This window comes from Oncorhynchus keta, chromosome 10 (genome assembly GCF_023373465.1).
Source record: "Oncorhynchus keta strain PuntledgeMale-10-30-2019 chromosome 10, Oket_V2, whole genome shotgun sequence".
Taxonomy (NCBI): Eukaryota; Metazoa; Chordata; class Actinopteri; order Salmoniformes; family Salmonidae; genus Oncorhynchus; species Oncorhynchus keta.
The window spans coordinates 63,144,535-63,172,086 of record NC_068430.1 but is presented as its reverse complement, the minus strand read 5'-3'; the positions used below and the strand labels follow the sequence as shown (position 1 = coordinate 63,172,086).

The window sequence follows — 27,552 nt, the reverse complement described above, 5'->3', positions numbered from 1 at the left end:
GTTGTCTCTGATTGCGAACCATATTTAGGCAGCCATATTCTTTGGGTATTTTGTGGGTGGTTGTCTACTGTGTCAGTGGCTCACGGGACTGTTTTAGGGTTTTCACGGTTCTTGTTGTGTTCATGTTTGAGTTTTCCTATTAAAAACCACGGACACTTACCACGCTGCATTTTGGTCCTCCGATCCTTCTCGCCTCTCCTCTTCAGACGAGGAAATCCCTTACAAGAACATCCCTGGTCATTCCTACTGTCTCTGATCTGGTGGACTTACTAAACACATGCTTCATTTGTAAATTATGTCTAAATGTTGGCGCGTGCCCTGGCTGTCTGTAAGTGCTTTATACAAGGAATTTGAAATGATTTATTATTTTACTTAGTATATTAAAAACCAACTACTTTAAGACTTTTACTCAAGTAAGATTTTACTGGGTGACTTTTACATGAGTTATTTTCTATTAAGGTATCTTTAATTTTACTCAAGTATGACAATTGGATACTTTTTCCACCACTGGAAAAAAGGTTGGATGTTGCCACACACACACACATACTCAATAACAAAATGAAGTTTATTTTAAAATGATTGATACATATTATCCTGCCAACTTCTATATGAGGAAGTTTAAAAATATATAATTGTAACGTTACCTTTTGTAATGACCACCCAGAAACGTGTAGCATATTGTTTTTGGCATTGTATTCATGTAAGGAATCTGTGGCAAGACAACAGTAAATTTATAACTGAACACATTCATGACGATTTTGCACTGTTATGGAGAGAAGTACTGCTTGGATTCTTTACTTACGATAGAAATAAGTTGAAACAATTTTATGTAATTTCCTTATTTTGGCCAAATGTCATATTCGTAAATGTACAAACAAAACACATTTTCATACCTTGCAAAAATAAACTATAATATATACTATTATATATAATTAACTATATTAAGACAATTAAATACTCTACCAACAAAAAATCCGTTAGGATATAAATGCTAATACATGTAAATCTAACAGTTAAAGGAAAAACTATTCACTTCCTGAAACGGCTAGTAATTTCCTTTACAACCACACGATGCTGGTGCTCTGGAGAGCATCTGCTGTGCTTTTATCAGCTTTTGCCAAGTAGTTGCAGCGTCTCTATTAGATTCAACTTTGACAACGAAAGCAAGAACAGGGGAAACAATGGCGAATGCCCATCGCGCCAACGTCCTGGTGACCTCCTGTTTGAAAACGCCGGTAGACCCACATACCAAGGCTCCGTTGGCGTTGTATGAAAGGCAGCGAACTCTTCCATATTCTTCAGTAGCTGGTCATATTGACAATCGAGACTACGAAAAAGAGGTAAGCTATAGGCAGATGAGTTTTGTATTTGAAACCTGAGCTAAGCATCCAGAAATATTCTTAAATGATTGGATGAAATCCATCATACGGGTAGAAAGAGGACACCATCCGACACTTGCCGAGATGCCATTCATCCGACTAACTAATCCATCAACGTTATACCCTCATTCATTATGTTGACCTGAAGACAAATAGAACACCAGTTGCACACAGGAAGCCAGCGTTTTTTATTTTATTTCTGGTTCTTCATTCCATAATAGGCTAATTCTTGGATCCTCCCTCATTGATCTGCTCGATGGTTTAGTCATACAACATATTGATCATACATTGCTACCAAACATCTAAATTGATGTAACTCGGCATCATTTATAGCCTACAAGCCTATGACACTGGATAGTGATGTACATTTAAGTGGATATGCCTTGAATTATCTTTCATGTCAGACTCATGTTGAAGATTGGGAAATTCAGGTGAAGCATTTACTTATGTAGGTGGATTCTCATAAAATGTATGTTGTTCTCAAATGTTACTACAGAGATTTGCCTGTTCAGGTCAACTTGCCTGTGTGGGAGAGGATTTGACCTTCATAATTTGTTACTGGCCTATTTATGGCTTCCCTCATTTACTAGATTACACTGACGTCACATTGCCAGTAATCCTAAATGCTTAATTACCTTTGGACAACATGATTTCCAATCCCATTTTATTTTCCTCACTGGACAAGGATTTGCCCTACATCTGGGCATCTCCAAATAGTTTTTTAAATTTAGAAAGTACATTCATTTTGATCTGGCTTGTACCGTAATCAGTAGGATACTCGTTAGAATTGCTTGTCCAAGCTTTAGACTTCTTTTCTTAATATTTGTAAATGTATGATTGGATCTCATCCATTCATCACCGGAAGGAAAGAAGATCGAAATGGTTGGAGGCAGAGCAGCTAGTATGACAGTTGAACACATGCTCCTTCCATTATCCCCCCACCTTCTGTGTGTGACCATATGGATAGGTCATCCAAACCCACAGAGCTGGGGATAATGAGCTTAGGCATGAAGTAGCCATCTCATATTATGCTCTACTCAATTCATATTAGGCCTTATGCTTTAACCATCTACAACACGTCCAGTCATCAGTGCTACTCTTACATGATGATACACTTCCATGCATTTGGCATATTAACATATATGGGGCTTCATAGAAATACAGTTGAAAGGCTTTTTCTTCCTGGAGCCACAATCCTATCCAAGATATCCTTTGCTTCCAATTGCTTACTTAAGTGATAATGCCAGAGAAGCCAGTGTTTGGAGGGTATGTTGGCACGGGTGTTGTTACGGCCAGAGACAAGGTCGATTTTGCATTTGACCAATGCAAAATGTAGGCAACATTTATTATTTGTATGGGATGGATTCCACAGACACATTATCTACAGTCCGTGCACAACGTAAATGTTTTTTTTATTGACGTTCTTTGACTTTTCTGCTGCAGTATGACGTCTCGAGGTCTGACTACGGTGATGGGGATGCCCCCGGGAAGGGCAGATCCCTGATGATCAAAGACTACCGAGTTACGGGGGACCACATCGACCTGCGTGAGTTCTACTTCTCCAACGAGGAGTACTATTGTAAGCTGGAGGAGCTGAAGAGGGCCCACCTCCGCACCATGGCCGAGCTAGAGGGCATGTACCGCAAGAAGCTGGAGCCCAAAGGTGCACCACCCTCAGAAAACGTGCAGGGGGCACAGGCACACAGGTGTGTTGTTGCTCTTGCTTGGAATTGGTTGTTTTTCTTGATTAACCACCAAGATAATATTCTGAAGTTGGTAGGGTACATTATATCTGCTTCTGGAAGGTGTACTGTACTCAGTCAATTCATATTCTAATGGTGTAAAAATATTTTTTTCGCTCACCAGATCGTACTCGAAGATCATGCCCGTGAGGCGTCTGAGGAAGGCCCACTCGGCTCTGGAGCTGAGGAGGGGCTCTGGGCTATCGGACACATCTGACGAGGAAGGTGCTGTAGTCAACAACGTGGAGAAGGGTCTGCAGTCCTCCCCCAAAGAGCACATCAAGAACATGTGGCATGACTTCAAGCTGTCGCCTCGCCAGCGCCACCCGTCCACATCCTCCCTCCAGAGCCTCATTGGGGGCCACAAGAAAGGCATCAAGGGTAAGGACCAGAAGCAAGGGTGCAAAGATGTCAAACACGAGCCTTGGAAACCCAGAGTGACCGTCCCCAAGCCATTCCACATGACGCTGCGGGAGAACCAGAAGGGCCATAAAGGTGTGAAGACATGGTCAGAGATCGAGCTGGAGAACGCGGCCTTGCGGAAGCAGCTGGAGGAGCTGACAGAGTGCCAGCACAAATTCCGTGCAAGCTCCGTCCACGTCCGCCTGCCCCCATACGAGGAGCTCCACGAACGCGACGAGGCGCGGCGGGCCATGCACGAGCGGGAGCAGCAGCGTCTGTGCTCCACCCAGCAGCCCTTCAGTTTCCTGGAGCGTGAATGTCTTAAGAGGGAGCAGAGAGAGAAGCAGCTCCGCAACCTCCAGCAAATCAGCCAGGAGAGAGTCCGACCATTCAGGGCCAAACCCGTGCCCAAGGCCGTGTATGAGGCGGCTACGGGCGAGCAACTGAAGGAGGAGCAGCTGTACCGTGCCTTCAAGATGCAGATGAGGGCCCAGGAGCTGCTCCACAGCGCCTCCATGCCACCCAGCATGCTGGCACGCCACCTTAGCAAAAGGGAGCATGCTAAGGATGGAGCCCGGGGGGACACCGCTGGATCCGAGGATGACAACAGGGCCCCTTACAGGCCTAAGATAAACCCGGTGGTGCCCGACTTCGACGCCAGCTACAGGAGGTTCAAGAAGCAGCTGGAGAGCCGGCGTGACGTGAAGCCTTTGACGACGTGCGAGCCGTTCCAGCTCCGGACGTCACAGATCCACTCGCACCGCGGACGCATCCTGGCCGACATCGAGAAGGAGCAGATGAGTCCGCGGGCCAAGCGCTGGCCTTACGTCAGCACAGCTGGGCTCGTCCACTCACACAACTCTAGCCTCTGCTCTTCCCTCTCAGGCAGTCTGGAACAGCTGCCTGCCAAAGTCACCGATGCCAGCAAAAAACGCCAAGAGGCTGTAAGGTACTACCCACATAGAATAGCAAGGGGCGTCTCCTTTTTAGACAAGCTAGTCAGAGCCTCAGAAGACCTTTTAGTTGCTCTTTTTAGGAATAGTTGTGGCCTGAAAGTTGAAACCCTTGTCTGTTGAATCCTGTGGACTTCCTATACACTCCCAGCTCCAAAACAATAAAATACCCAACCTCTGACATTACCCCCCCTAGTCCTACTTCTAGTGCCCTTGGCCTTCATTTTCTCTTTTGACAAAGTCCTTCCTCCACCAATGACTTCCTGTCATCGATGACTGCCTTGTCTCCTTGAGTAGAAAGGTGCTTGAGCAGAGAAAGAAGGCAGAAGAAGAGGAGGAGAGATGGAGTGAGAGACAGAAGCAGAGAGAGAAGAAGCTTGCAAAGGTGGTCTCGAAGTGCGCCCAAGCCAATGATGCCCACGTGCCCCTCTCCCAGACCAACCATTCCAAGCTCAAGCAGTTCAGGTACCCATATAGAAATCCATAACATTATAATTATACTTGTAGCAACCAAGAAACTCACCCCACCTGAGACCAGTACGAACCCCCCCAAACAGTTTATCAATCTGATGTATCTGGGTCTTTTCATATGAAAATGATGAGTGGAAATGCAAACCTGAAGACTGAACTGAACATTGCCTCAATAGTCTCAATTATGACTATGTTTTCCATATCAGTAATAGTAAGCTGTGGTTGTAAAAGTGATGTTTTTGTTGAATAGGTCAGGGCTGAGGGTTATTTCAGGGCTGAGGGTTGTGGGATGACAGGGGTGAAAGGTTGTCTGTGTGTTTCAAACAGAAAGCAGGACTTTCAGCGGAGGAAGGAGTACCAGGAGGAGATGAAGGAAATCCAGGAGAGAGTGAAGGGGAGGCCTCTGCTGTTGGAGCAGGTTGCACAGGTGACCAGAGACGACACACACACGCGCGTTTGAGTCGTGGAGTGACATGACATGGATTGCATTTCAGTAGTTATAAGTGGCATCCTTTCCATATCTCCTCACACCACTCATTCACACAAATATACACTACCGTTCAAAAGTTTGAGGTCACTGAGAAATGTCCTTGATTTTGGAAGAAAAATATATTTATTTTGTTCATTAAGATAACATCAAATTGATCAGGAACAGTGTAGACATTGTTCATTTTGAAAATGACTATTGTAGCTGGAAACGGATGATTTTTAATGGAATATCTACATAGGCGTACAGAGGCCCATTATCAGCAACCATCACTCCTGTGTTCCAATGGCATGTTGTGTTAGCTAATCCAAGTTTATAATTTTAAAGGGCTAATTGATCATTAGAAAACCCTTTTGCAATTATGTTAGCACAGCTGATAACTGGTGTGCTGATTGAAAGAAGCTATAAAACTTGAAAAAGGAGTCGAGGCCCTGGTGCACAACTGAGCAAGAAGACAAGGACATTTGTTTTACAAACTAGACACTAGAGGTCGACTGATTATGATTTTTCAACGGCAATACCGATTATTGGAGGACCAATAACATTTATTTATTTATTTGTAATAATGACAATTACAACAATACTGAATGAACACTTATTTTAACTTAATATAATACATCAATAAAATCAATTTAGCCTCAAGTAAATAATGAAACATGTTCAATTTGGTTTAAATAATGCAAAAACAAAGTGTTGGAGAAGAAAGTAAAAATGCAATATGTGCTATGTAAGAAAGCTAACGTTTCAGTTCCTTGCTCAGAACATGAGAACATATGAAAGCTGGTGATTCCTTTTTAACATGAGTCTTCAATATTCCCAGGTAAGAAGTTTTAGGTTGTAGTTATTATAGGAATTATAGGACTATTTCCCTATATACCATTTGTATTTCATTAACCTTTGACTACTGGATGTTCTTATAGGCACTTTAGTATTGCCAGTGTAACAGTATAGCTTCCGTCCCTCCCTGGGCTTGACCAGCAACACAACTACAACAGCCACCACGAAGCAGCATAACCCATGCAGAGCAAGGGGAACAACTACTAGATGGTTCAGAGCGAGTGACGTTTGAAACGCTATTAGCGCACGCTAACTAGCTAGCCTTTTCACTTCGGTTACACCAGCCTCATCTCGGAGTTGATAGGCTTGAAGTCATAAACAGCGCAATAGTTGACGCACAACGAAGAGCTGCTGGCAAAACGCACGAAAGTGCTGTTTGAATGAATGTTTACACGCCTGCTTCTGCATCTGTTCAGTCAGATTATATGCAATGCAGGACACGCTAGATAATATCTAGTAATATCATAAACCATGTGTAGTTAACTAGTGATTATTATTGATTGTTTTCATAAAATAAGTTTAATGCTAGCTAGCAACTTACCTTGGTTTACTGCATTCGCGTAATAGGCAGTCTCCTTGTGGAGTGCAACGAGAGGGAGGCAGGTCGTTATTGCGTTGGACTAGTTAACTGTAAGGTTGCAAGATTGGATCCCCCGAGCTGACAAGGTGAAGCGTCATTGAAAATAAGAATGTGTTCTTCACTGACTTGCCTAGTTAAATAAAGGTAAATAAATAAAAATACCGATTTCCGATTGTTATGAACTTGAAATCGTCCCTAATTAATCGGCAATTCCGATTAATCGGTTGACCTCTACTAGAAACTCTGACTCTGAAGTCCTCAACTGGCAGCTTCATTAAATAGTACCTGCCAAACATCAGTCAATTTTATGTTATTTTAATGGACAACATTTTTTATTTCAAAAACAAGGACATTTCTAAGTGACCCCAAACATTTGAACGGTAGTGTATATTGCATGGATAATAAAGGTATGACTGACTATTTTCCCATCGCTGGTCAATTTTTCACTTCTGTCTATTGACAGATGAATGCCAAACACGCTGCAGTGAAGCGCTACACAGACACCCTGCGAGGCTGTGGAGTGAGTGAGGACTTTGTCAGTGGCAAGGTGCCCAAGTCCCAGCAGCCAGGTGGCCAAGAATCTGCATGCTGGACCACCTCCTCCAGTGACCCAAAACAAAGGTAGACTTCTGGCTCAATGACAGTGAATTATACATTTTGTAAACATACTTCATTAGTCAAAATCATTAGTCAAACATACTTGCTAGTTTAGCTAGCCAAACCATCAGTTTTAGCGCAGAATAACTGATGGATTTGCGATCGTTCAATACCCGTTGAATATGGCCCCGGTGTTAGTAAAAATATCATAATTAAATTGTTGCCAGCAGTACAGTTACAGTCACCAACGCTCTGGATAACATGAAAACATACGAACCAGCTCTGCTAGGGCGTGTAAAATGGTCAGAGTGAGGTGTTCTCTCATTTGTGTCTGGAAGTTGCTAGCAGTTAGCTTGGGTGCTTGACTGCGGTTGGGAGGTCAGAACGCTTGGATCCATTTTTCTCCTTGGCCAGAGCGTCCAGTGTGCGCTCCGAGAGCGACACGCTCTGAATTTACGAACGCCCAGAGCGAACTCTGGCACTCCAGATTTAATTTACAAACGCACCATTAGCTTGCTCTTCTAAAAATCGAATTCAACAATGCCAATAATGTTTTCAGTTTGACTTTTGGTTTCAAAAGCGGCTCAAACATAGAACATGTAAGAATGAACTAAAGCTATTGAATTCTACCGTGCTGACATAATGCACGCTCTAGAATGCCCTTCAAGTCCATCAGAAACGAGTATTCAACAATGCCATGGTATAAGAGTTTATATATATTTTTGTTTTAAATGTTTATTCATTTTGTTTTCTCAGTGAAAAGGAGACAGATACACCAGCTATTTACAACACGGTCTTCCAGGATGAATACCCAGACTATTATGAAGACAGCTTTGCTGACCAAAAACGGGAAGGAGAGCAGGAGGCTGAGAAAGATGAATTAAAGTCCAAAAAAGAAGATGAGGATGAAGGCCATGATGAAGCAGGGCGGGGGAGGGCAGATATTGGGCATTATTCAGATGATTGCGATTACTCAGATGCCGATGACCATTACTCAGATGCCAGTGAGCATTACTTGCCCCTGGACGATGAAAAGAATAAAGGGAGTGACATCCTCAAAAGGCCCGAGAGTACCCAGAGCAGCCCAAGCTATAGAAGCGGCCAGCACAGCCGAAACAGTCAGAAGTCAGAGAGGGATAGGAAAACACAGCAATTAGCGGAAAAGAAAAGTAATGAGGATGACTAAAAAGTAAAAGGAGTGCATTTTCTGACAGGTAGGCAGGGCTACATTGAGGCGAACGTCTACAACACTGACACACAGTGGTCGAGGTGCTTCTATTATAATAAAGGATAAATGCATGGTAGGATATCTGTATACATACAGTAATAATGGGGAATTTCATGTTTATTACATTATTTTGTTGTGTGAGACAGACCAAAGTGAATTATAGTACTAGGCTATGGTTATAAAAAGGATCACATTGAACAGTTTAGGGTACTCTTTGTCTTGTGATATCCTACTTTGCTGGAAATACAATAGGTTGACCACTTACATTTGGATGCTTGTGATACATTTTCTTTCGACAATTATTTGTCTAATGTTTTGTGACTAAATATATGTAGCCTAACATTTGCTATATATTTCAGGGTCATACTTTTTTCAATCGTTGCGTATATACATCACATTTGGGAACATAAAGGTGTTATGTATTTCATGTACATTATGGGATATTTATATTTCTGTACTACACTCAACAAAAAAAGAAACTTCCTATCACTGTCAACTGCGTTTATTTTCAGCAAACTTAACATGTGTTAATATTTATATGAACATAAGATTCAACATCTGAGACATAACCTGAAGAAGTTCCACAGACATGTGACTAACAGAAATGGAATAATGTGTCCCTGAACAAAGGGGGGGGGGCAAAATCAAAAGTAACAGTCAGTATCTGGTGTGGCTACCAGCTGCATTAAGTACTGCAGTTCATCTTCTCCTCATGGACTGCACCAGATTTGCCAGTTATTTCTGAGAGATGTTACCCCACTCTTCCACCAAGGCACCTGCGTCCCCTTGACATTTCTGGGGGGAATGGCCCAAGCCCTCACCCTCCGATCCAACAGGTCCCAGACGTGCTCAATGGGATTGAGATCTGGGCTCTTCGCTGGCCATGGCAGGACACTGACATTCCTGTCTTGCAGGAAATCACACACAGAACGAGCAGTATGTCTGGTGGCTTTGTCATGCTGGAGGGTCATGTCAGGATGAGCCAGCAGGAAGGGTACCACATGAGGGATGTCTTCCCTGTAACTCACAGCGCTGAGATTGCCTGCCATGACAACAAGCTCAGTCCGATGATGCTGTAACACACCGCCCCAGACCCTGACGGACCCTCTACCTTCAAATCGATCCCGCTCCAGAGTACAGGCCTCGGTGTAACGCTCATTCCTTCGACGAAAACCGCGAATCCGATCATCACCCCTGGTCAGACAAAACCGCGACTCATCAGTGAAGAGCACTTTTTGCCAGTCCTGTCTGGTCCAGGCAACGTAGTTGCCGGTGATGTCTGGTGAGGACCTGCCTTTACAACAGGCCTTACAAGCCTTCCATCCAGCCTCTCTCAGCCTATTGCGGACAGTCTGAGCACTGATGGAGGGATTGTGCATTCCTGGTGTAACTCGGGCAGTTGTTGTTGCATCTTTCTTTTGGTGTTTTTCAGAGTCAGTAGAAAGGCCTCTTTAGTGTCCTAAGTTTTCATAACTGTGGCCTTAATTGTCTACCGTCTGTAAGCTGTTAGTATCTTAACGACCGTTCCACAGGTGCATGTTCATTGAACAAGCACGGGGAACAGTGTTTAAACCCTTTATAATGAAGTTATTTGGATTTTTACGAATTATCGTTTGAAAGACAGGGTCCTGAAAAAGGGCCGTTTCTTTTTTTGCTGAGTTTAGTTGTCATAAAACAATTTGGCAATAAATCATCAAATCACATTTTATTGGTCACACACACATGTTTAGCAGATGTTATTGCGGGTGTAGCGAAATGCTTGTGTTTCTAGCTCCAACAGTGCAGTAATATCTAACAATTCACAACAATACACACAACGATGTAAATAAGAATTAAATGAATAGATGAGACAGCCTATAGGGAGGAGGTCAGAGTCATGGCCGTGTGGTGCCTGAATAACAACCTCTCCCTTAGCGTGATCAAGACAATGGAGATAATTGTAGACTACAGGAAAAGGAGGACTGAGCACGGCCCCATGCTCATCGACGGGGCTGTAGTGGAGCAGGCTGAGAGCTTCAAGTTCTTTGGTGTCCACATCACCAACAAACTATCATGGTCCAGACACACCAAGACAGTTGTGAACAGGGCACAACAAAGCCTATTCCCCCTCAGGAGACTGAAAAGATTTGGCATGGGTCCTCCGATCCTCAAAAAGTTTTACAGCTGCACCATCGAGAGCATCCTCCTGACTGGTTGCATCACTGGCTGGTATGGCAAGTGCTTGGCCTCCGACGGCAAGGCACTACAGGGGGTGGTGCATATGGCCCAGTACATCACTGGGGTCAAGCTTCCTGCCATCCAGGGCCTCTATACCAGGTGGTGTCAGAGGAAGGATCTAAAAATTGCCAAAGACTCAAGCCACCCTAGTCATAGACTGTTCTCTCTGCTACCGTACGGCAAACGGTACCGGAGCGCCAAGTCTAGGTCCAAAAGGCTTCTTAACAGCTTCTACCCCCAAGCCATAAGACTCCTGAACAGCTAATCAAATGGCTACCAAGACTTTTTGCATTGTCCCCCCACCCCCTCTTGTACACTGCTGCAACTCTCTGTTTATTATCTATGCATAGTCACAAATACAATTTGATTTGATAAACACAAACTTAAAAGTAAAAGAATGTAATTAAAGAATATATAAATATTAGGAGGCGTAATGTCGGAGTGGCACAGACTAAAATACAGTATATACATATAGGATGAGTAGGGCAGTTTGTAAACATTTAAACATTGTTAAAGTTACTAGTGCTCTATTATTAAAGTGATTTCAAGTCTATGTACAGTACATTATTATATATGTTTTGGGGTGTGTTGACCCCCCAAACCAACGGAAAACACAGCCGCATGGGTACTGAAGGAAGGATGTTCATTTTTTATTGACAGCATCGTTGGCCTGTAAAATAACAGGACAGCCCTTGTACCATTTTATGACAAACCAATCGGATCCCTCAAGGGCGTGCACATAGTCCAAATTTTACGCGGCGCCATGGGCCGAAAAACCTAGATGCAATATCCCAGTCTTAACCGGTTTCAACCGGTCTTGGGTTTGAAGCATGAGATGAAGAGCTAGCTTACACAGCCCTGCTATCAAATATTATATACGAATAGAACCAATAATAAACTAAAGATTATTTTACTTTGTGATTATGAACCGGAATAACGCAATACGTGTGACTCCGTAAATTGTTAGCTAGCCAGCCAGCCAAGGGAAGTTAAGTCATCATTAGCTTGTGCAACAGCAGGCTAACTTGATAACATTTCTCGCCGTCCGCAACGACTTAATCATTGCTAAGATACTTCTAGACTAGTCTGTTACATTTATTTGACATATGGTGAATTACTAAATGTAAATTATACTGAAACTTAGCTTCATTGGCAGGACATACAGCTAACGGCGTGCTATCAGGACATAAATCATTTGGCTAGCTAGCTAATTAGCCAGGAAGCTAGTTAGCGAATGTCAAACACACTGGAACGTGTGCCATGAGATAGCCTGACACCCAGCCAGACGAGAGTTTTAAAATCAGTCAAGTCTTATTTTTTTCATTACAACGGAAAGACTAAAGAAATAAGGTGAGTTTGGTAGCTAGCTGTGTAACTCAAATTGGTTGAATCTGAAGTTTGAATGGTGATGTAGTTAACGTTAGCATATGCTAATAGCTAGCTGGCTAACTAGCTTTAGCTAGCTGGCTGTTTTTATAGCAAACTAGCTTGCTAGCTATTATTGTTAATATTACTTTATATTTTGTTAACACGAGTGAGTGAATTCAATTAATTGATTATCTTAGACTTAGCATGGCTACATTAGCCAGACGTTAGTATATGCGATAAAGTAGCTAGACCTGTGTCAACTTTGAGGTCAGTTAATGTATACGTAACTATGTGGTATTCACAATAGAGGTAACGTTAGCTAACAATAGTAAACGCTAAATTAACCATAAATGAAACAGTAACGTTAGCTAGCAAGCTAACATGATCGACTAGCCGTAGTAGCACTCTTGGATTGCTGGATGGAGGGAGGGGTTGCTGTATTGCGGCGTTGACGTGCTTTTCGGAACTAGAAAACGCTGAAATTTCCGAGTTGCTAGCTGGTTGAACCCGGCACGTGTATAACTCAGACCAGATTACAAGTCGGACATTTTCGATTTTCCCAGTTCCGATTAGCACTTGAACGCGCCATAAGTACCACTTGTGGTCCATGGTGTCGCAATTGCCTATCTATTAAAGTTTACAGGCTTGCGAGTGATGTCGCAATTTTACTCACACTCAGTATTTCGCCGTTGTGGGTGGGTGTAGCAATATTAGGGAGTGAAAATAATATATTGGGACCGTGGCATATATTTCATCAGCCACGTGTTTTGGTCAGGTTTTATTTACAGGTGTCTGTAGTTAAGTTCTGTCATTTGTTCTCATGTTTCCCTTCACACCTCCATTCCTAGAGCTCTATGCCAGCAAACATGACAATGTTGGCGGATCATGCAGCAAGACAGCTGCTAGACTTCAGTCAGAAGCTGGACATCAATCTGCTGGACAATGTAGTCAATTCTATGTACTATGACATTGGATCACAGGTGAGAGCTGCTCTTTGCCCTAATGCTGCTCTTTCTTTCGCTACATACTTCAGTCAAAAATCAGGGGTTTTGTACAACAACAAAGTAATCAGTGATTGGATCATCTCTAATTGACTGAGTATCAAAGCCATTACTGAATTTTCAGTTGCTTTACCCACATGTGTTCTGGCTCTCGCCCAACCCTTTGGTTTATGAGATCAATCCTACAGTGTACAATAGCTTTCCAATTTAGAAATTGTTGGGAGGTACTCAGATCCAGACTCGTTGTGAAGAAAAAACTAAGGTCAGTGGGCGTTATGTAAGATTTGGCCGGAGCAAGGAGTTTGGGTAGCCAGACAACTACCCCGTTATTACTCAAAATATAAACATAATTTACTAACATGTTTGTAAACATAAAAAACACTGTATAGCCTGAACAGTCCTTGCATCCATTGCTCTCGCTATGAATTTGTGTGTTTACATTTCTCCATCCTTTAGCTTTTAACAACAACAGTGGCCGGGTTATTTCAACTGTGGATTAGACCTTTAAAGCCACACAGCTCTCAACAGTTTCTCTCTCTTCTCTTCCACAGCAACGCATGGCACAGGAGGTGCTGACCAACCTGAAGGATCACCCGGATGCATGGACACGAGTCGACACCATCCTGGAGTTTTCTCAGAACATGAAGACTAAAGTATGCGTGCCAGTGATGCATTCCTTGTGATCGGTTTACATCCTCTAACCAGGGCATATATATATATATATATATCTCTCTCTCAACATTGAAAAGCATATCATTACAGCCAGGCATAGGCAGTCCAGTTGAATCCATAGAGATGCGTGGCTCTTGTTTATTTGTTAGCTTTTTATGTAATTTGTATATACAAGATCTGTCGTCTTAGTGGAAACGAGATGTCGTTGTGAGTTATGTTTTTCCTGATAGTCTAAGCCTCTCCCTCCTCTTCATTCCAGTACTATGCACTGCAAATTCTGGAGACTGTGATCAAAACACGCTGGAAGATTCTTCCAAGAAATCAATGTGAAGGTAACATCCGCTGCATTGACTGTTTGGAATAACACAACTATATTAGGGCCATGCTTGGGAATGAACAGCGACATTAAGATAAGGGAATAACGTGGCTAGACTTATATCCCTAATGTGCCGTGTTATGCAGACACAAACATTTGATCTTTGACAATGTCGAGTCATAAACATTTCTGCAATGTTTTCAGGAATAAAGAAGTATGTCGTTGGTCTGATTATCAAGACTTCATCTGACGCCGCAAATGTTGAGGTAAAGAGTCTTTCCTGTGTTTGACTCTGTTCTCACTGCAATGTTTTCCGTGTTGAAATTCTGTGCTCGTTCCCAAATTTAATCTGTATTTTTCATCTGTGTGTTTCAGAAAGATGGAGTGTACATTGCTAAACTCAACATGATCCTCGTACAGGTAAAAAAAAAAAAACCTAAGAAACACACGTCTGTCCTGTCATTACAAATGGTTAAAACCGAAACAATCAAACTCAGCGCGTCTCCTCTGCTTGTGTAGATCCTGAAGCAGGAGTGGCCCAAGCATTGGCCCACCTTCATCAGTGACATCGTGGGTGCCAGCCGCACCAGCGAGAGCCTGTGTCAGAACAACATGATCATCCTCAAGCTGCTAAGTGAGGAGGTCTTTGACTTTTCCAGTGGACAGATGACCCAGGTCAAGGCCAAGCACCTGAAGGACAGGTACATAACGTCCAGCTACCTAATAACTAAAGTTTGTCATGTGCACAGGATACAATGTAGTGTACACAGTACAATTAAATGCTTATTTATACAGTAAATGCTTTGGCTGCTTGGAGATGTACTGTATATTGCAAAGACTGTTTCCTACGTATTAGTGGTTGATGTCATTACCAGTCTCTTCATGGCAACTGAATTGTAAGGTTTTTATTATATTATTTAAAAGCATGGGTAGATAAGATGGAATTGTACACTGACATGCTATTTAGTAATGATTTTATTTTTCTTTCAGCATGTGCAATGAATTCTCACAAATATTCCAGCTCTGCCAGTTTGTCATGGTAAGCAAATGGCTCAGGGATTCTAAACGGTCTTGATATGAAATTGACATGTTGAATACCCAAAATGTAAAATGTAAACTTTTTCTGCAGGAAAACTCACAGAATGCCCCTCTGGTCCAAGCCACACTTGAGACTCTCCTGCGTTTCCTGAACTGGATCCCCCTGGGGTACATATTTGAGACCAAATTGATCAGCACTCTGGTGTACAAGGTAACTCAACTCCTGATGACTCACTTGCACCTGTCCCCATACTGAAAATTAAATGACTAAGTATCGACTTATTACTACTTCTCGGTTCCATTGAAACATCTCCCTAGGCAATTTAGTGGTGTTTTTGTTGTGATTCAGCAATACCGGCTTGTGGACTCAAAACAGCAGTTAAACTATAGGCATCCTCTCACAAAGGCGCACTTGCATTGGTTTTGCTTGCAAGTGCGTAAGAACCGGAGGAACAATATAGTGAAAGTTGAGGCATTTGCACCTTGTTGCTTCGCCGACTTGGTCTGCTGCAAACACTCATACACTTGTGCCCGTATGTATACAGGCTGAAAATGGCAGGTTTGGACACTAATAAGTGCCTAAATTTGAACGTAGGGTCTGTACAGTAACATGTTATACATGAAGTCAGAGCTCTGGCTCTGCACTTCACAGCGCTCTATTCTGAACTTGAGCACCGCGTGCGGCCAGAAGCTGCTCCCGGTAGTTGGAGAACTTTAGATGTTTTTGTCGTTGTCTGACTGAGGGAAATGCTGTAAATTAAGAGGACTATGTATTTTGAAAGATGAGGCATGAGGATTATAGTAAATACCGCTTTGTCATACATGTAAGCCAAACACTTCCAAATGTGCACTTCACATTTCCAAATCAATTAACTCTTGTCATATAGTGTCAACATTTATGATCACTATGTTTGATGTACAGTTACAAGATGACATGGCGTCATACCCTGGGTTGTCCTGAACAGAATGAGCCTATGTTAATTGTGAAGGGAATTTGCAGCAGCACACACACCTGAATGCACTGATGACTCCTTTCTATGTGAACTAAAACAATGATCTGTTTCTCTGAATTGCCTTGTGAACACTGCAATATCATATTTTTTAACAGCTTGTCACGTTGGCAATAGAACAAGCTTTCAAAACATACCCACTTGATCCAGATGGCGTTTTATAATGGGATGTTATTGGATTGCGTAAACCAAAATAGTAATTGTGCGATGGGGGAACTAGAGTTCAAGACTAAACTTCAAGTGTGCTTGCTCTAGTTCCTCAACAGCACAGATAGGAGAGCAAAAAAAAGAGAAGCTTATAGTTGAATAATCTTCTTTGAGAGGTGTGTGGCCACTTGGAGACACCAGTTAGTCCTCTCACTCAAACCCTTGTCATTTTTTTGTCTTATGTTGCACCTACCACACATTTTCTAGGAATATTCTTATATTACTGAATGTATCCAGAGTATTTTCAGATTTCGTTATCAGCAAATGTGTCAAAGTACAGAGTGTAAAATGCACATAAAATCAAGTGTGATGTTTGGATTCAGTTTTGTCTGGTGATCTGTTGTGTACTCAACTTCGGTCCAACACTTTTCTTATTGGACAAGCTCAAGTAGTCCCTCCATGTTTCAGTCAGTTTTCTCCTGATTGGTGCCTAGTGAATACGACCATGTTGACTAACCTCTTTTTCCTCTCGTCCGTTCCCAGTTCTTGAACGTACCCATGTTCCGCAACGTGACGCTGAAGTGTCTGACGGAGATCGCCGGTGTGAGCGTCAACCAGTACGAGGAGCAGTTTGTCAACCTCTTCACGCTCACCATGTGTCAGCTCAAACAGGTACACTCCATGTCTGCTCAAACGGTTACACTCCATGTCTGCTCAAACGGTTACACTCCATGTCTGCTCAAACGGTTACACTCCATGTCTGCTCAAACGGTTACACTCCATGTCTGCTCAAACGGTTACACTCCATGTCTGCTCAAACGGTTACACTCCATGTCTGCTCAAACGGTTACACTCCATGTCTGCTCAAACGGTTACACTCCATGTCTGCTCAAACGGTTACACTCCATGTCTGCTCAAACGGTTACACTCCATGTCTGCTCAAACGGTTACACTCCATGTCTGCTCAAACGGGTACACTCCATGTCTGCTCAAACGGGTACACTCCATGTCTGCTCAAACGGGTACACATAGCTCTATCTGCTGGCCAGTTAAGCCTACTGTCAAAACTGTTGGAGCAGTGGTACCCAAATGATGGACCAGGACAAACCAATGGGTTACATATATTTTTAAAAAACCGGATACTGCAGACCGTATGTTTCAACAACGATCATATTGCAGGCATCATGAGAACTATTAAGAAGTTAGCTTCCATTTGTACATAAAATGTAATGTGTGTATTAACAGTAATTGGCGCATCAAAGAATCTGTATTTTCACCGGTCTCTCTCTTCGTGTTAGATGCTCCCCCTGAACACCAACATCCGCCTGGCATATTCCAACGGCAAGGACGACGAGCAGAACTTCATCCAGAACCTCAGCCTGTTCCTCTGCACCTTCCTGAAAGAGCACGGACAGCTCATCGAGAAGAGGCCCAACCTTAGGGAGACACTTGTGGAGGTGACATTCATGCTTTTGACCTCAAGTTCTTTTCTTTTTTTTGTACCAATTTTCCCTTTTAGTTTTTATCCTCAAGTCACACACCATTGAAATGGAGCGAGCCCCCCAATCCTAATCATTCTCCTTACCTTCTGTTCTAATCACCCCCCTCCAGGCTCTCCACTACATGCTGCTGGTGTCTGAGGTGGAGGAGACTGAGATCTTTAAGATCTGTCTGGAGTACTGGAACCATTTGGCGGCCGAGCTCTACAGGGAGAGCCCCTTCTCTACCTCCACCTCCCCCCTGCTCTCTGGAAGCCAGCACTTTGATGTTCCCCCACGCCGGCACCTCTACCTGCCCGTGCTCTCCAAGGTGAGAAGAAACTTATACAGAGACGGACGGACGGATACACACACACACATTTTGTCCTTCCACCAAACCAATGTCCTTCAGGGTCGTGGCATAGGGCACACCTTAGCAAAGCAATCTACTAAAGACAACAGTGTGTTACAGTCGGACAAGTTCATATAGTTCCCACCACTTCAAACCGTTTTCTCCCTACTGAACACAACCTTGACGTTCTACTGTGTTTCCTATTGACAGTCCCTGCCTCACCATGGTGTCTCTTTATTTAGATTGTCCATTAATAGTCACTGGCATTTTGTCTGCCCGGTAACACAGGTGCGTACGCTGATGGTGAGCCGAATGGCCAAGCCAGAGGAGGTGCTGGTGGTGGAGAACGACCAGGGCGAGGTGGTCCGAGAGTTCATGAAGGACACAGACTCAATCAACCTCTATAAGAACATGAGAGAGACACTGGGTGAGTGCCTGGCCCAGGACAGTCTAAACATCTCACACACACGCCTTCTCTCTAGTCTGATGTCAAGTATAGTTGCCCCTCATTCTTTTCCTTTGTCAAATGTACTTTCCACAATTGATCAATCTGTCAGTGACACACACCTCAGCACATATCTCTCCCTCACACTTTTGTTCGCTGTTGATAAGGTAGGGCACGATACACATACTCCCTCTCTCTGTGACTAGCATACCTCCCCCTCTCCCCCCCCCAGTCTACCTGACCCATTTGGACTATGCGGACACGGAGCGCATCATGACGGAGAAGCTGCACAACCAGGTCAACGGGACAGAGTGGTCCTGGAGGAACCTGAACACGCTGTGCTGGGCCATCGGCTCCATCAGCGGGGCCATGCACGAGGAGGACGAGAAGAGGTTCCTGGTCACTGTCATCAAGGTCTGTAGTAGTCTGTGTAACGGACACAGCGCTTGCAGACGCGCATACCCACACCGCACCTTCACAGGTAGCTACAGTCTTTAAAGGGGACAATACACACATGCAGTAGTTGCTGGTCTTAGTCATCAATTTTGTTCTCTGTTAGACCAGAAATGTTCCCTTTACTGTTCAGAAATTGAATTGCCTGCCCCTTGAGACGTTGCAGTCAGACTGTGCGTGTTGAGCCTGTGTCATGAGGGGCGCAGAGTAACAGGGCTGTGTCTACGCAGCGGACTCAGAACAGTGGGTACTTGGAGTGATTGATCAAACTGAAATTTGGCTAAAGAAAATTTAAAAAAATCATACATTTATGGAGAAATTCCACATCCAAGTCACTTGACAAGACTTAACATGTAAATGCTGCTGTAGAGTGACTGTCAGGATGTACTGAGCTGCGTTTCTGTGTTATTGACCAAGTGTCGTTTTCTCATGTCTCCAGGACCTTCTGGGTCTTTGTGAGCAGAAGAGGGGGAAGGACAACAAGGCCATCATCGCCTCAAACATCATGTACATCGTGGGCCAGTACCCACGCTTCCTCCGAGCTCACTGGAAGTTCCTCAAGACCGTCGTTAACAAGCTCTTTGAGTTCATGCACGGTAAACAACTTTGTTCAGGTCACCACTTGCATATCTTAAAAAGATACCGGATACTGTTTTCAGTGTTGTGTGAAAATGGATTTCCTTTGTGTCATTTTGCATCCATGCAAAATACCAGGGCTGTATTAATTTGTCACTGGACAGAAAACCAACAAACAGGGAGGGACTACCTGGTTACGATTCAAAGTGTGTCCAACTGAACACGCCCCAACAGTGTTTCTTTTATTGAGCATTTTATTTGAACGTAATTGTTCCCGGCAGAGACTCACGACGGCGTGCAGGACATGGCGTGCGACACCTTCATCAAGATCGCCCAGAAGTGCCGGCGCCACTTTGTCCAGGTGCAGGTGGGTGAGGTGATGCCCTTCATCGACGAGATCCTCAACAACATCAACACCATCATCTGTGACCTCCAGCCCCAACAGGTACACAGATGCACCAAGATTAGCCGTAACACAGTTGAGCTACAGGCCCCTGAAAACAACCAAAACTAAGAGTAAAATACAGTAGTAGTTGAAAAACAATTTCAAATGGCAACGTGGGTTTTGAGCTTCCATTGGCCAAGTTCAGGGAGCACCCTGTTTCCAGGTGTCATGTGAAATGGCTGGAGTTGGTTATGAAGCATCAGATGTTCATATGCCCGTAATCCATCTCATCTCTCTTCGCCTCAGGTGCACACGTTCTACGAGGCGGTGGGCTACATGATCGGGGCCCAGACGGACCAGGCTGTGCAGGAGCACCTCATCGAGAAGTACATGCTGCTACCCAACCAGGTGTGGGACAGCATCATCCAACAGGCCACCAAGGTAAGTCACACTCCACTATGGGATTGTGTTTGTAAACCTTGGTTTCAAAGCATTTTACATTGTATGCATGCAGCACAACCCAAACAACACAAGTGTCCCCCACTTTGTACCGCTGTGCCATGGTGAAATTAAGAGAAACACCCACTGTCTTAAGAGGCCTTTGTAGTTTTACAGCAACATCATTACTGGTGCTTTTTCTCCCAATTGTTTCAACTGGCAAAGCCTCGTCTTTTTGCACTTCAGTAAAAAGCTATCCAGAGCGACTTACAATATGTTGTCCGTGAAAGCGTTTTTGTTGAATTTTACCCCTTTTTCTCCCCGATTTCGTGGTATCCAATTGCTTAGTTGCTACTATCTCGTCTCATCGCTACAACTCCCGTACGGGCTCGGGAGAGACGAAGGTTGAAAGTCATGCGTCCTCCGATACACAACCCAACCTAGCCGCACTGCTTCTTTAACACAGTGCAATCCAACCCGGAAGCCAGCCGCACCAATGTGTCGGAGGAAACACTGTGCACCTGGCAACCTTGGTTAGTGCGCACTGGCCCGCCACAGGAGTCGCACTGGCCCGCCACAGGAGTCGCACTGGCCCGCCACAGGAGTCGCACTGGCCCGCCACAGGAGTCGCACTGGCCCGCCACAGGAGTCGCACTGGCCCGCCACAGGAGTCGCACTGGCCCGCCACAGGAGTCGCACTGGCCCGCCACTGGAGTCGCACTGGCCCGCCACTGGAGTCGCACTGGCCCGCCACTGGAGTCGCACTGGCCCGCCACTGGAGTCGCACTGGCCCGCCACTGGAGTCGCACTGGCCCGCCACTGGAGTCGCACTGGCCCGCCACTGGAGTCGCACTGGCCCGCCACTGGAGTCAAGGATTTCCCTACCAGCCAAACCCTCCCTAACCTAGACGAAGTCTAGGCCAATTGTGTGTCGCCCCACGGACCTCGCGGTCGGTTATGACAGAGCCTGGGCGCGAACCCAGAGTCTCTGGTGGCACAGCTGGCGCTGCAGTACAGCGCCCTTAACCACTGCGGCACCCGGGAGGCCTTGTGAAAGCATTTTAACTGACTTGTCTCTCTCTCCCCTCCAGAATGTGGACATCCTGAAGGATGCAGAGACAGTGCGTCAGCTGGGCAGCATCCTGAAGACCAACGTGCGGGCCTGCAAGGCCGTGGGACACCCTTTCGTGGTGCAGCTGGGACGTATCTACCTGGACATGCTCAATGTCTACAAGTGTCTGAGTGAGAACATCTCCTCTGCCATCCAGACCAACGGTGAGACGTGTGTACCTAGTCTGTGAGTGGTCTGTCTGTGTTTGGTCTATCTGATATGTGTGCTTGTTTGTCTTGGTGTGTGTGCGTGCTTAACTGTCTGTCTGCAGCTGCGGCATCAGTAACAGAACTACAAGCCCATTCTAACGGTGCATTCAAGACAATTGGGAACTCTGAAAAATACGAGGAGATATTATGCCGTCAGTGATCTTCAGGTCGGAAAGTAGTCAGCGTTCTAGAAAGAGGCCCAAATTCCATGTTGGATGACCGTTCACAGCCATTTTTCTCAGTCTGGGCTCTTTTTTTTCTCATGAGTTCTCAGTTGTCTTGAACGCACTGAAGTTGGAGATTTCCGAGTTCTCCGTTGTTTTGTACGCAGCATAACGTTTCTAAAGTGTCACTGAGCTCTCCAATGCTAACTCCATGCTAAACCCTATGCTAGCTAACTAACTCTCTCTGTTGTCCTACTAGGAGAGATGGTGACCAAGCAGCCCCTGATCCGGAGCATGAGGACGGTGAAGAGAGAAACGCTCAAGCTGATCTCCGGTTGGGTCAGCCGCTCCAACGACCCACAAATGGCGAGTCTGTCCTGTCTTAATCAAATCTGGAGTCGCAGCCTGTAGGGAATGCTGTAGACCAGTGGTTCTCCTATATATAGATCCTCTTAGAAGGCTGTAATTGAAAATATTAAATTGTTCTTAACTGACTTACCTAGTTAAGTAAAGAAGAAAAGGAATCTAAACGTAATGGTGGGATCAGAGCGGGCATCTCTCAGGCCATAGATGGCCTGTCTAAACCACACCATAGAGAAACCGGAGGCAGAAAGACAGCCAGAAAGATTCGACTAGCTTAAACTCCACACAGCCCTTATAGGTCCTTGGACACCAACCTCATCCGGAGGCATCATGCCCATTGAAACTATTTTATCCACTTACAGGTTGAAGAGGCAGAGAATAGCTCACATCACAGACCAAGATATGTTCCACTTCCTCCTCTAAAATAACTATGGTGCCGATGACTTGAACCACTACTACTCTCGCTGGTAGCCCCAAGCCCTCGCTGGTAGCCCCAAGCCCTCGCTGGTAGCCCCAAGCCCTCGCTGGTAGCCCCAAGCCCTCGCTGGTAGCCCCAAGCCCTCGCTGGTAGCCCCAAGCCCTCGCTGGTAGCCCCAAGCCCTCGCTGGTAGCCCCAAGCCCTCGCTGGTAGCCCCAAGCCCTCGCTGGTAGCCCCAAGCCCTCGCTGGTAGCCCCAAGCCCTCTCTGGTAGCCCCAAGCCCTCGCTGGTAGCCCCAAGCCCTCGCTGGTAGCCCCAAGCCCTCGCTGGTAGCCCCAAGCCCTCGCTGGTAGCCCCAAGCCCTCGCTGGTAGCCCCAAGCCCTCGCTGGTAGCCCCAAGCCCTCGCTGGTAGCCCCAAGCCCTCGCTGGTAGCCCCAAGCCCTCGCTGGTAGCCCCAAGCCCCAAGCCCTCGCTGGTAGCCCCAAGCCCTCGCTGGTAGCCCCAAGCCCTCGCTGGTAGCCCCAAGCCCTCGCTGGTAGCCCCAAGCCCTCGCTGGTAGCCCCAAGCCCTCGCTGGTAGCCCCAAGCCCTCGCTGGTAGCCCCAAGCCCTCGCTGGTAGCCCCAAGCCCTCGCTGGTAGCCCCAAGCCCTCGCTGGTAGCCCCAAGCCCTCGCTGGTAGCCCCAAGCCCTCGCTGGTAGCCCCAAGCCCTCTCTGGTAGCCCCAAGCCCTCTCTGGTAGCCCCAAGCCCTCTCTGGTAGCCCCAAGCCCTCTCTGGTAGCCCCAAGCCCTCAGTTATCTGACAGTTTGTTTAACATTAGACTGAATGGCTCAGTATTATTAACTGGTCACGTTCTACCATGTTCGTGGTTCTTACAGGTGGGGGAGAACTTTGTACCGCCCCTGCTGGAGGCCGTACTCATCGACTACCAGCGCAACGTCCCTGCCGCCAGAGAGCCCGAGGTGCTCAGCACAATGGCGACCATCGTCAACAAGCTGGGCGGACACATCACCGGGGAGATCCCGAAGATCTTCGACGCAGTCTTCGAGTGCACTTTGAACATGATCAATAAAGTATGTTTCATAAATGTTTTCTCTACTATTATAGCACTATACTAGACTGCTGTAGTCTAATAATTAGTTTGTGTTCTTAGCTGGCCTGAGAGGCCCTTATCGACTGCACATGATGTCAAAGGAACATTAACAGAAAGACACAGAGGTATTAGTTTGCAGCCTTGTCAAATTCGGTGCTTCCTCCACAATGGACTGTACTGGCCAAAATGGCTGCCACAGTGAACCTGTAGTTCATGGGCCCCACATCACTTTTGCATGGGTGTAGGGGATAGATTTGTACTACAGACAATTGGTGAAGTGTATCCAATGCAAGGTTGTAATCTGAAGGATTGTTGAACACAGGATGCTAGTTATATGCTTGGAAAAATAAAAATACTTTATCTGACTGAGTCCTAGTCTTTATTCCTTATAGAACGTAATTCCACTGATCTTGTCCAACTTTAATTGTCCAAATTTTTTCTCCTCTCCAGGACTTTGAGGAGTACCCAGAGCATAGGACCCATTTCTTCTACCTCCTCCAAGCGGTGAACTCTCAGTGCTTCCCGGCCTTTCTCTCCATTCCCCCGGCCCAGTTTAAACTGGTTCTGGACTCCATTATCTGGGCCTTCAAACACACCATGAGGAACGTTGCAGACACTGGTAAGACAGATATGCTTTGGCCTTAACTAACTGTTGATACATACTATGCCTTTCACGAGATAGGAACTGTGTGTTGATGAATGAGGTTGTCAGACTCATCTGAGGTGAAATGCAGTTCACTTAACTCTATTTCAAATATTTTGGGTGTTTCAGACACAGATCTCTAAACCTGGACTAAAGCTTTTTTCAATCGACAAATGCTTTATTGTCCAGGACTAGGCTTAATCAGAGTCTGGGGAAAAATAGTCCTTATGGTACATTGTGGAATTATTATTGTCATCAAGCCACTCATCCCTGCGTCCTCCAGGTCTGCAGATTCTTTACACCCTGCTGCAGAACGTGGCCCAGGAGGAGGCTGCCGCACAGAGCTTCTACCAGACTTACTTCTGTGACATCCTCCAGCACATCTTCTCTGTCGTCACAGATACCTCACACACAGCAGGTGAGAGGGTGGTGGGGTGGCTGACGGTTAAATATCACCGGAAACATCTGGTACTGTTATAAGTGTTGGGTACAGGCGAGGAATCAGAGGCCATGTTATACACTAGATGGTTTGATTCCTGAAGGGGATATTTCACTTTGGTGTCACATCGCAGCAGTCAAACACAGACAGGGCAATGGACACGACAACAGACAGGCAATGGACACGACAACAGATGGACACGACAACGTGCTTAAGTGTCACCGGTGAATGCAATACAAGTGTGGGTACAATTGATGTTATGTTTGACTTTCTGCAGGGCTAACCATGCACGCGTCCATCCTGGCGTACATGTTCAACCTGGTGGAGGAGGGTAAAATCAGCACCTCCCTCAACCCAGCCAGCCAGCACAATCAGGGCTACGTTCAGGAGTACGTGGCCAACCTGCTCAAGACGGCCTTCCCCCATCTACAAGAGTAAGTGTCTGTCAGCCTGTGTATCAGAGGGCCCCTGTCAATTAAAATTAAACATTTTGTTGTACTCCACTCTGAACACTAAGACAGGAATTTGTTAGTTTGCAGCCTTGTCAAATTCTGTGCTTCCTCTACAATGGACTGCACTGGCCCAAATGGCTGCCACAGTGAACCTGTAGTTCATGGGCCTCATCTCTTTTATATTGGTGTCGGGGATACATTTGTACTACAGACAATAACTGGTTGATCGAAAGTGATCAACTTATTGTAGGTAGGTGAATGTGTTGTGATCCTGACTCTCCTCTCCATTCAAGTGCCCAGGTGAAGGTGTTTGTGACAGGACTGTTCAGCTTGAACCAGGACATCCCTGCTTTCAAGGAGCACCTGAGGGACTTCCTGGTGCAGATCAAGGTGAGTCACTCTGGTTTTGTAGCCACACACACACGGGTGCAAACACTTAATAACTCTGTCTATCAGTCTGAGGTGTCAAACCACTGGAGCATGGTAGATGGACATATTTGTCCCTCACACTCAACTTCTTCTTTTACTCCCTGTCCAGGAGTTTGCTGGCGAGGACACCACAGACCTGTTCCTGGAGGAGCGGGAGACGTCGCTGCGGCAGGCCCAGGAGGAGAAACACAAGCTGCAGATGTCAGTCCCCGGCATCCTCAACCCCCATGAGCTCCCCGAGGAAATGTGCGACTAAGTGCCGCCACATAGGAACGAACACAACAGCGAACATGTACAGTTTTTGGAAAAAAAGAAAGCCAAGAGAAGCTGGGAGCTCTTGTCAATTGTGTGTGTGTGTGTGTGTGTGTGTGAGATTGAGAGGTGCTTTGTCGACCAAATCAATGCCAATATGTAAATGAGAATTGCGCCTCTGATTCGGCACTCACATTTTTTGCCTACGGAAGCATTTTATACAGTCATTTGTGTAATAATACGGTATTGCTCCTTTTCCCTCGCTAATTCAAGCTTTATGTTGGTCATCCTCTCTGTTTAGCCGTGCATGAAGTTAAAAGAATTAAATATTTTTAACCCTTCCTTTCCCTTCACCACCCACCCACCGACGGACGATCCTTCTATTTGTTTATATGTAAGATATGTTAAAAGCACATGCAAAAGGGTTACTTTAAAAAGTGCTGTAGCGCCAGGAAGTGCTCCAATAAAGAGCTTTGTGTGTTTTTCGGAGGAGCCGTATGGCCTACAGATGAATGTGACGGTCAAGGGTGGTAAATGATGCTGCTTCCTTTGTTTCTGTTTTGGCAGCAGTTTTTATGTGGCGAGTCTGGTTCTGTTTGCACCCAAAACTGACAGATCTGACATTTGGACGAGAATGTTAGATCAAAGGAAGGTTATGTGCATATCATCTTGTTTGTAAAGCTGTCTTAGTACTAAGGGAACATAAAGTTGGTTATTTTTACAGAACTATGTCCTATACCTGTTGTGTGTGTTTTTCATTCAGTTGTTGAAGGTTATTAAATCCAATTTCTGGAATTAGGATTTGAAACCACTAACACTCAGAGGTCTGCATTTTGAACTTTAAGGTCAAAATACTTAAGGAAATACTTTGGAGTAACAAACATAAAACGACGTCATGGTATAATACAAATTCCCAAAATTAATAAAAGGTATGCTGGTGCCAATGAGGGCGATCTATTAACCTGAGCCGCAGCGCACCGGTCTATGGCCAGTGACGCGAATGGGCACAAGCGGTGAGAGGTGTACCCACTCCAATCGAACCATAATCTGCGCAGCGCTGTAATGTCAACAAGGCAGCATTGTGTATCGTCCAGAAACAAACATCTATTTTCCATCATATGTGTTCCAACATTTCAAAAATAGTTATCAATGGGAAAGCCGATCAAGTTATTAAAAATCTAAAGCAATCACATTCATGTGAAAACAGAATCATTGTCATTACTGAACGGGCCACCTGGCTCACGCGCTGGAGGCAGCACGGTTCCAAAACTAATTAATTCACTTTTAACCCGGTGCCTCTTTCCTCATCGGGGTAATCCGGGCCAGATAAATCGAATGCCCTCAGTGGCTACTGTCCGGTGCTCTTGTCTGCCTGCCTGCTGTATGTGAATGAAACGCCATTCGTAA

The 27,552-nt window shown here is 45.2% G+C and overlaps 2 protein-coding genes and 3 non-coding genes across 5 annotated transcripts; all 5 read left to right on the top strand.

Moving 5' to 3' along the window:
* The first annotated feature begins 1,059 nt into the window (after positions 1-1,059).
* On the top strand, positions 1,060-9,293 carry LOC118389180 (protein FAM161A-like). Its single transcript, XM_035778997.2, has 7 exons — positions 1,060-1,340; positions 2,823-3,085; positions 3,246-4,472; positions 4,774-4,941; positions 5,275-5,374; positions 7,315-7,472; positions 8,205-9,293. Exons 1-7 carry the CDS (start codon positions 1,182-1,184, stop codon positions 8,632-8,634), a joined length of 2,505 nt encoding a protein of 834 aa, XP_035634890.1. The 5' UTR covers positions 1,060-1,181; the 3' UTR covers positions 8,635-9,293.
* Positions 9,294-11,649: 2,356 nt separating this feature from the next.
* Positions 11,650-26,871, top strand: LOC118389179 (exportin-1). Its single transcript, XM_035778995.2, has 25 exons — positions 11,650-12,243; positions 13,110-13,241; positions 13,814-13,915; positions 14,194-14,266; positions 14,455-14,516; positions 14,626-14,670; positions 14,770-14,951; positions 15,241-15,289; positions 15,380-15,499; positions 16,989-17,117; positions 17,744-17,902; positions 18,057-18,254; positions 18,564-18,702; positions 18,953-19,134; positions 19,613-19,769; positions 20,031-20,194; positions 20,441-20,575; positions 21,664-21,847; positions 22,316-22,422; positions 23,716-23,910; positions 24,381-24,549; positions 24,857-24,991; positions 25,290-25,446; positions 25,758-25,854; positions 26,003-26,871. Exons 2-25 carry the CDS (start codon positions 13,116-13,118, stop codon positions 26,147-26,149), a joined length of 3,213 nt encoding a protein of 1,070 aa, XP_035634888.1. The 5' UTR covers positions 11,650-12,243; positions 13,110-13,115; the 3' UTR covers positions 26,150-26,871.
* On the top strand, positions 19,318-19,450 carry LOC118389661 (small nucleolar RNA SNORA17). The gene has a single exon (XR_004826792.1). It is a non-coding gene; the product is annotated as a small nucleolar RNA SNORA17 (small nucleolar RNA).
* LOC118389656 (small nucleolar RNA SNORA5) lies at positions 24,065-24,201 on the top strand. The gene has a single exon (XR_004826787.1). It is a non-coding gene; the product is annotated as a small nucleolar RNA SNORA5 (small nucleolar RNA).
* Positions 25,547-25,681, top strand: LOC118389655 (small nucleolar RNA SNORA5). The gene has a single exon (XR_004826786.1). It is a non-coding gene; the product is annotated as a small nucleolar RNA SNORA5 (small nucleolar RNA).
* Positions 26,872-27,552: the final 681 nt, after the last annotated feature.

Excerpts from the sequence above, each read along its gene's own strand:
- LOC118389179 (XM_035778995.2), top strand. The coding sequence starts at position 13,116 with ATGCCAGCAAACATGACAATGTTGGCGGATCATGCAGCAAGACAGCTG. Across the intron at positions 14,267-14,454 it reads TCCAAGAAATCAATGTGAAG|GAATAAAGAAGTATGTCGTT; the intron begins GTAACATCCGCT and ends CAATGTTTTCAG. Across the intron at positions 14,671-14,769 it reads TCAACATGATCCTCGTACAG|ATCCTGAAGCAGGAGTGGCC; the intron begins GTAAAAAAAAAA and ends CTGCTTGTGTAG.
- LOC118389180 (XM_035778997.2), top strand. The coding sequence starts at position 1,182 with ATGGCGAATGCCCATCGCGCCAACGTCCTGGTGACCTCCTGTTTGAAA. Across the intron at positions 1,341-2,822 it reads ATCGAGACTACGAAAAAGAG|TATGACGTCTCGAGGTCTGA; the intron begins GTAAGCTATAGG and ends TTTCTGCTGCAG. Across the intron at positions 3,086-3,245 it reads CAGGGGGCACAGGCACACAG|ATCGTACTCGAAGATCATGC; the intron begins GTGTGTTGTTGC and ends TTCGCTCACCAG.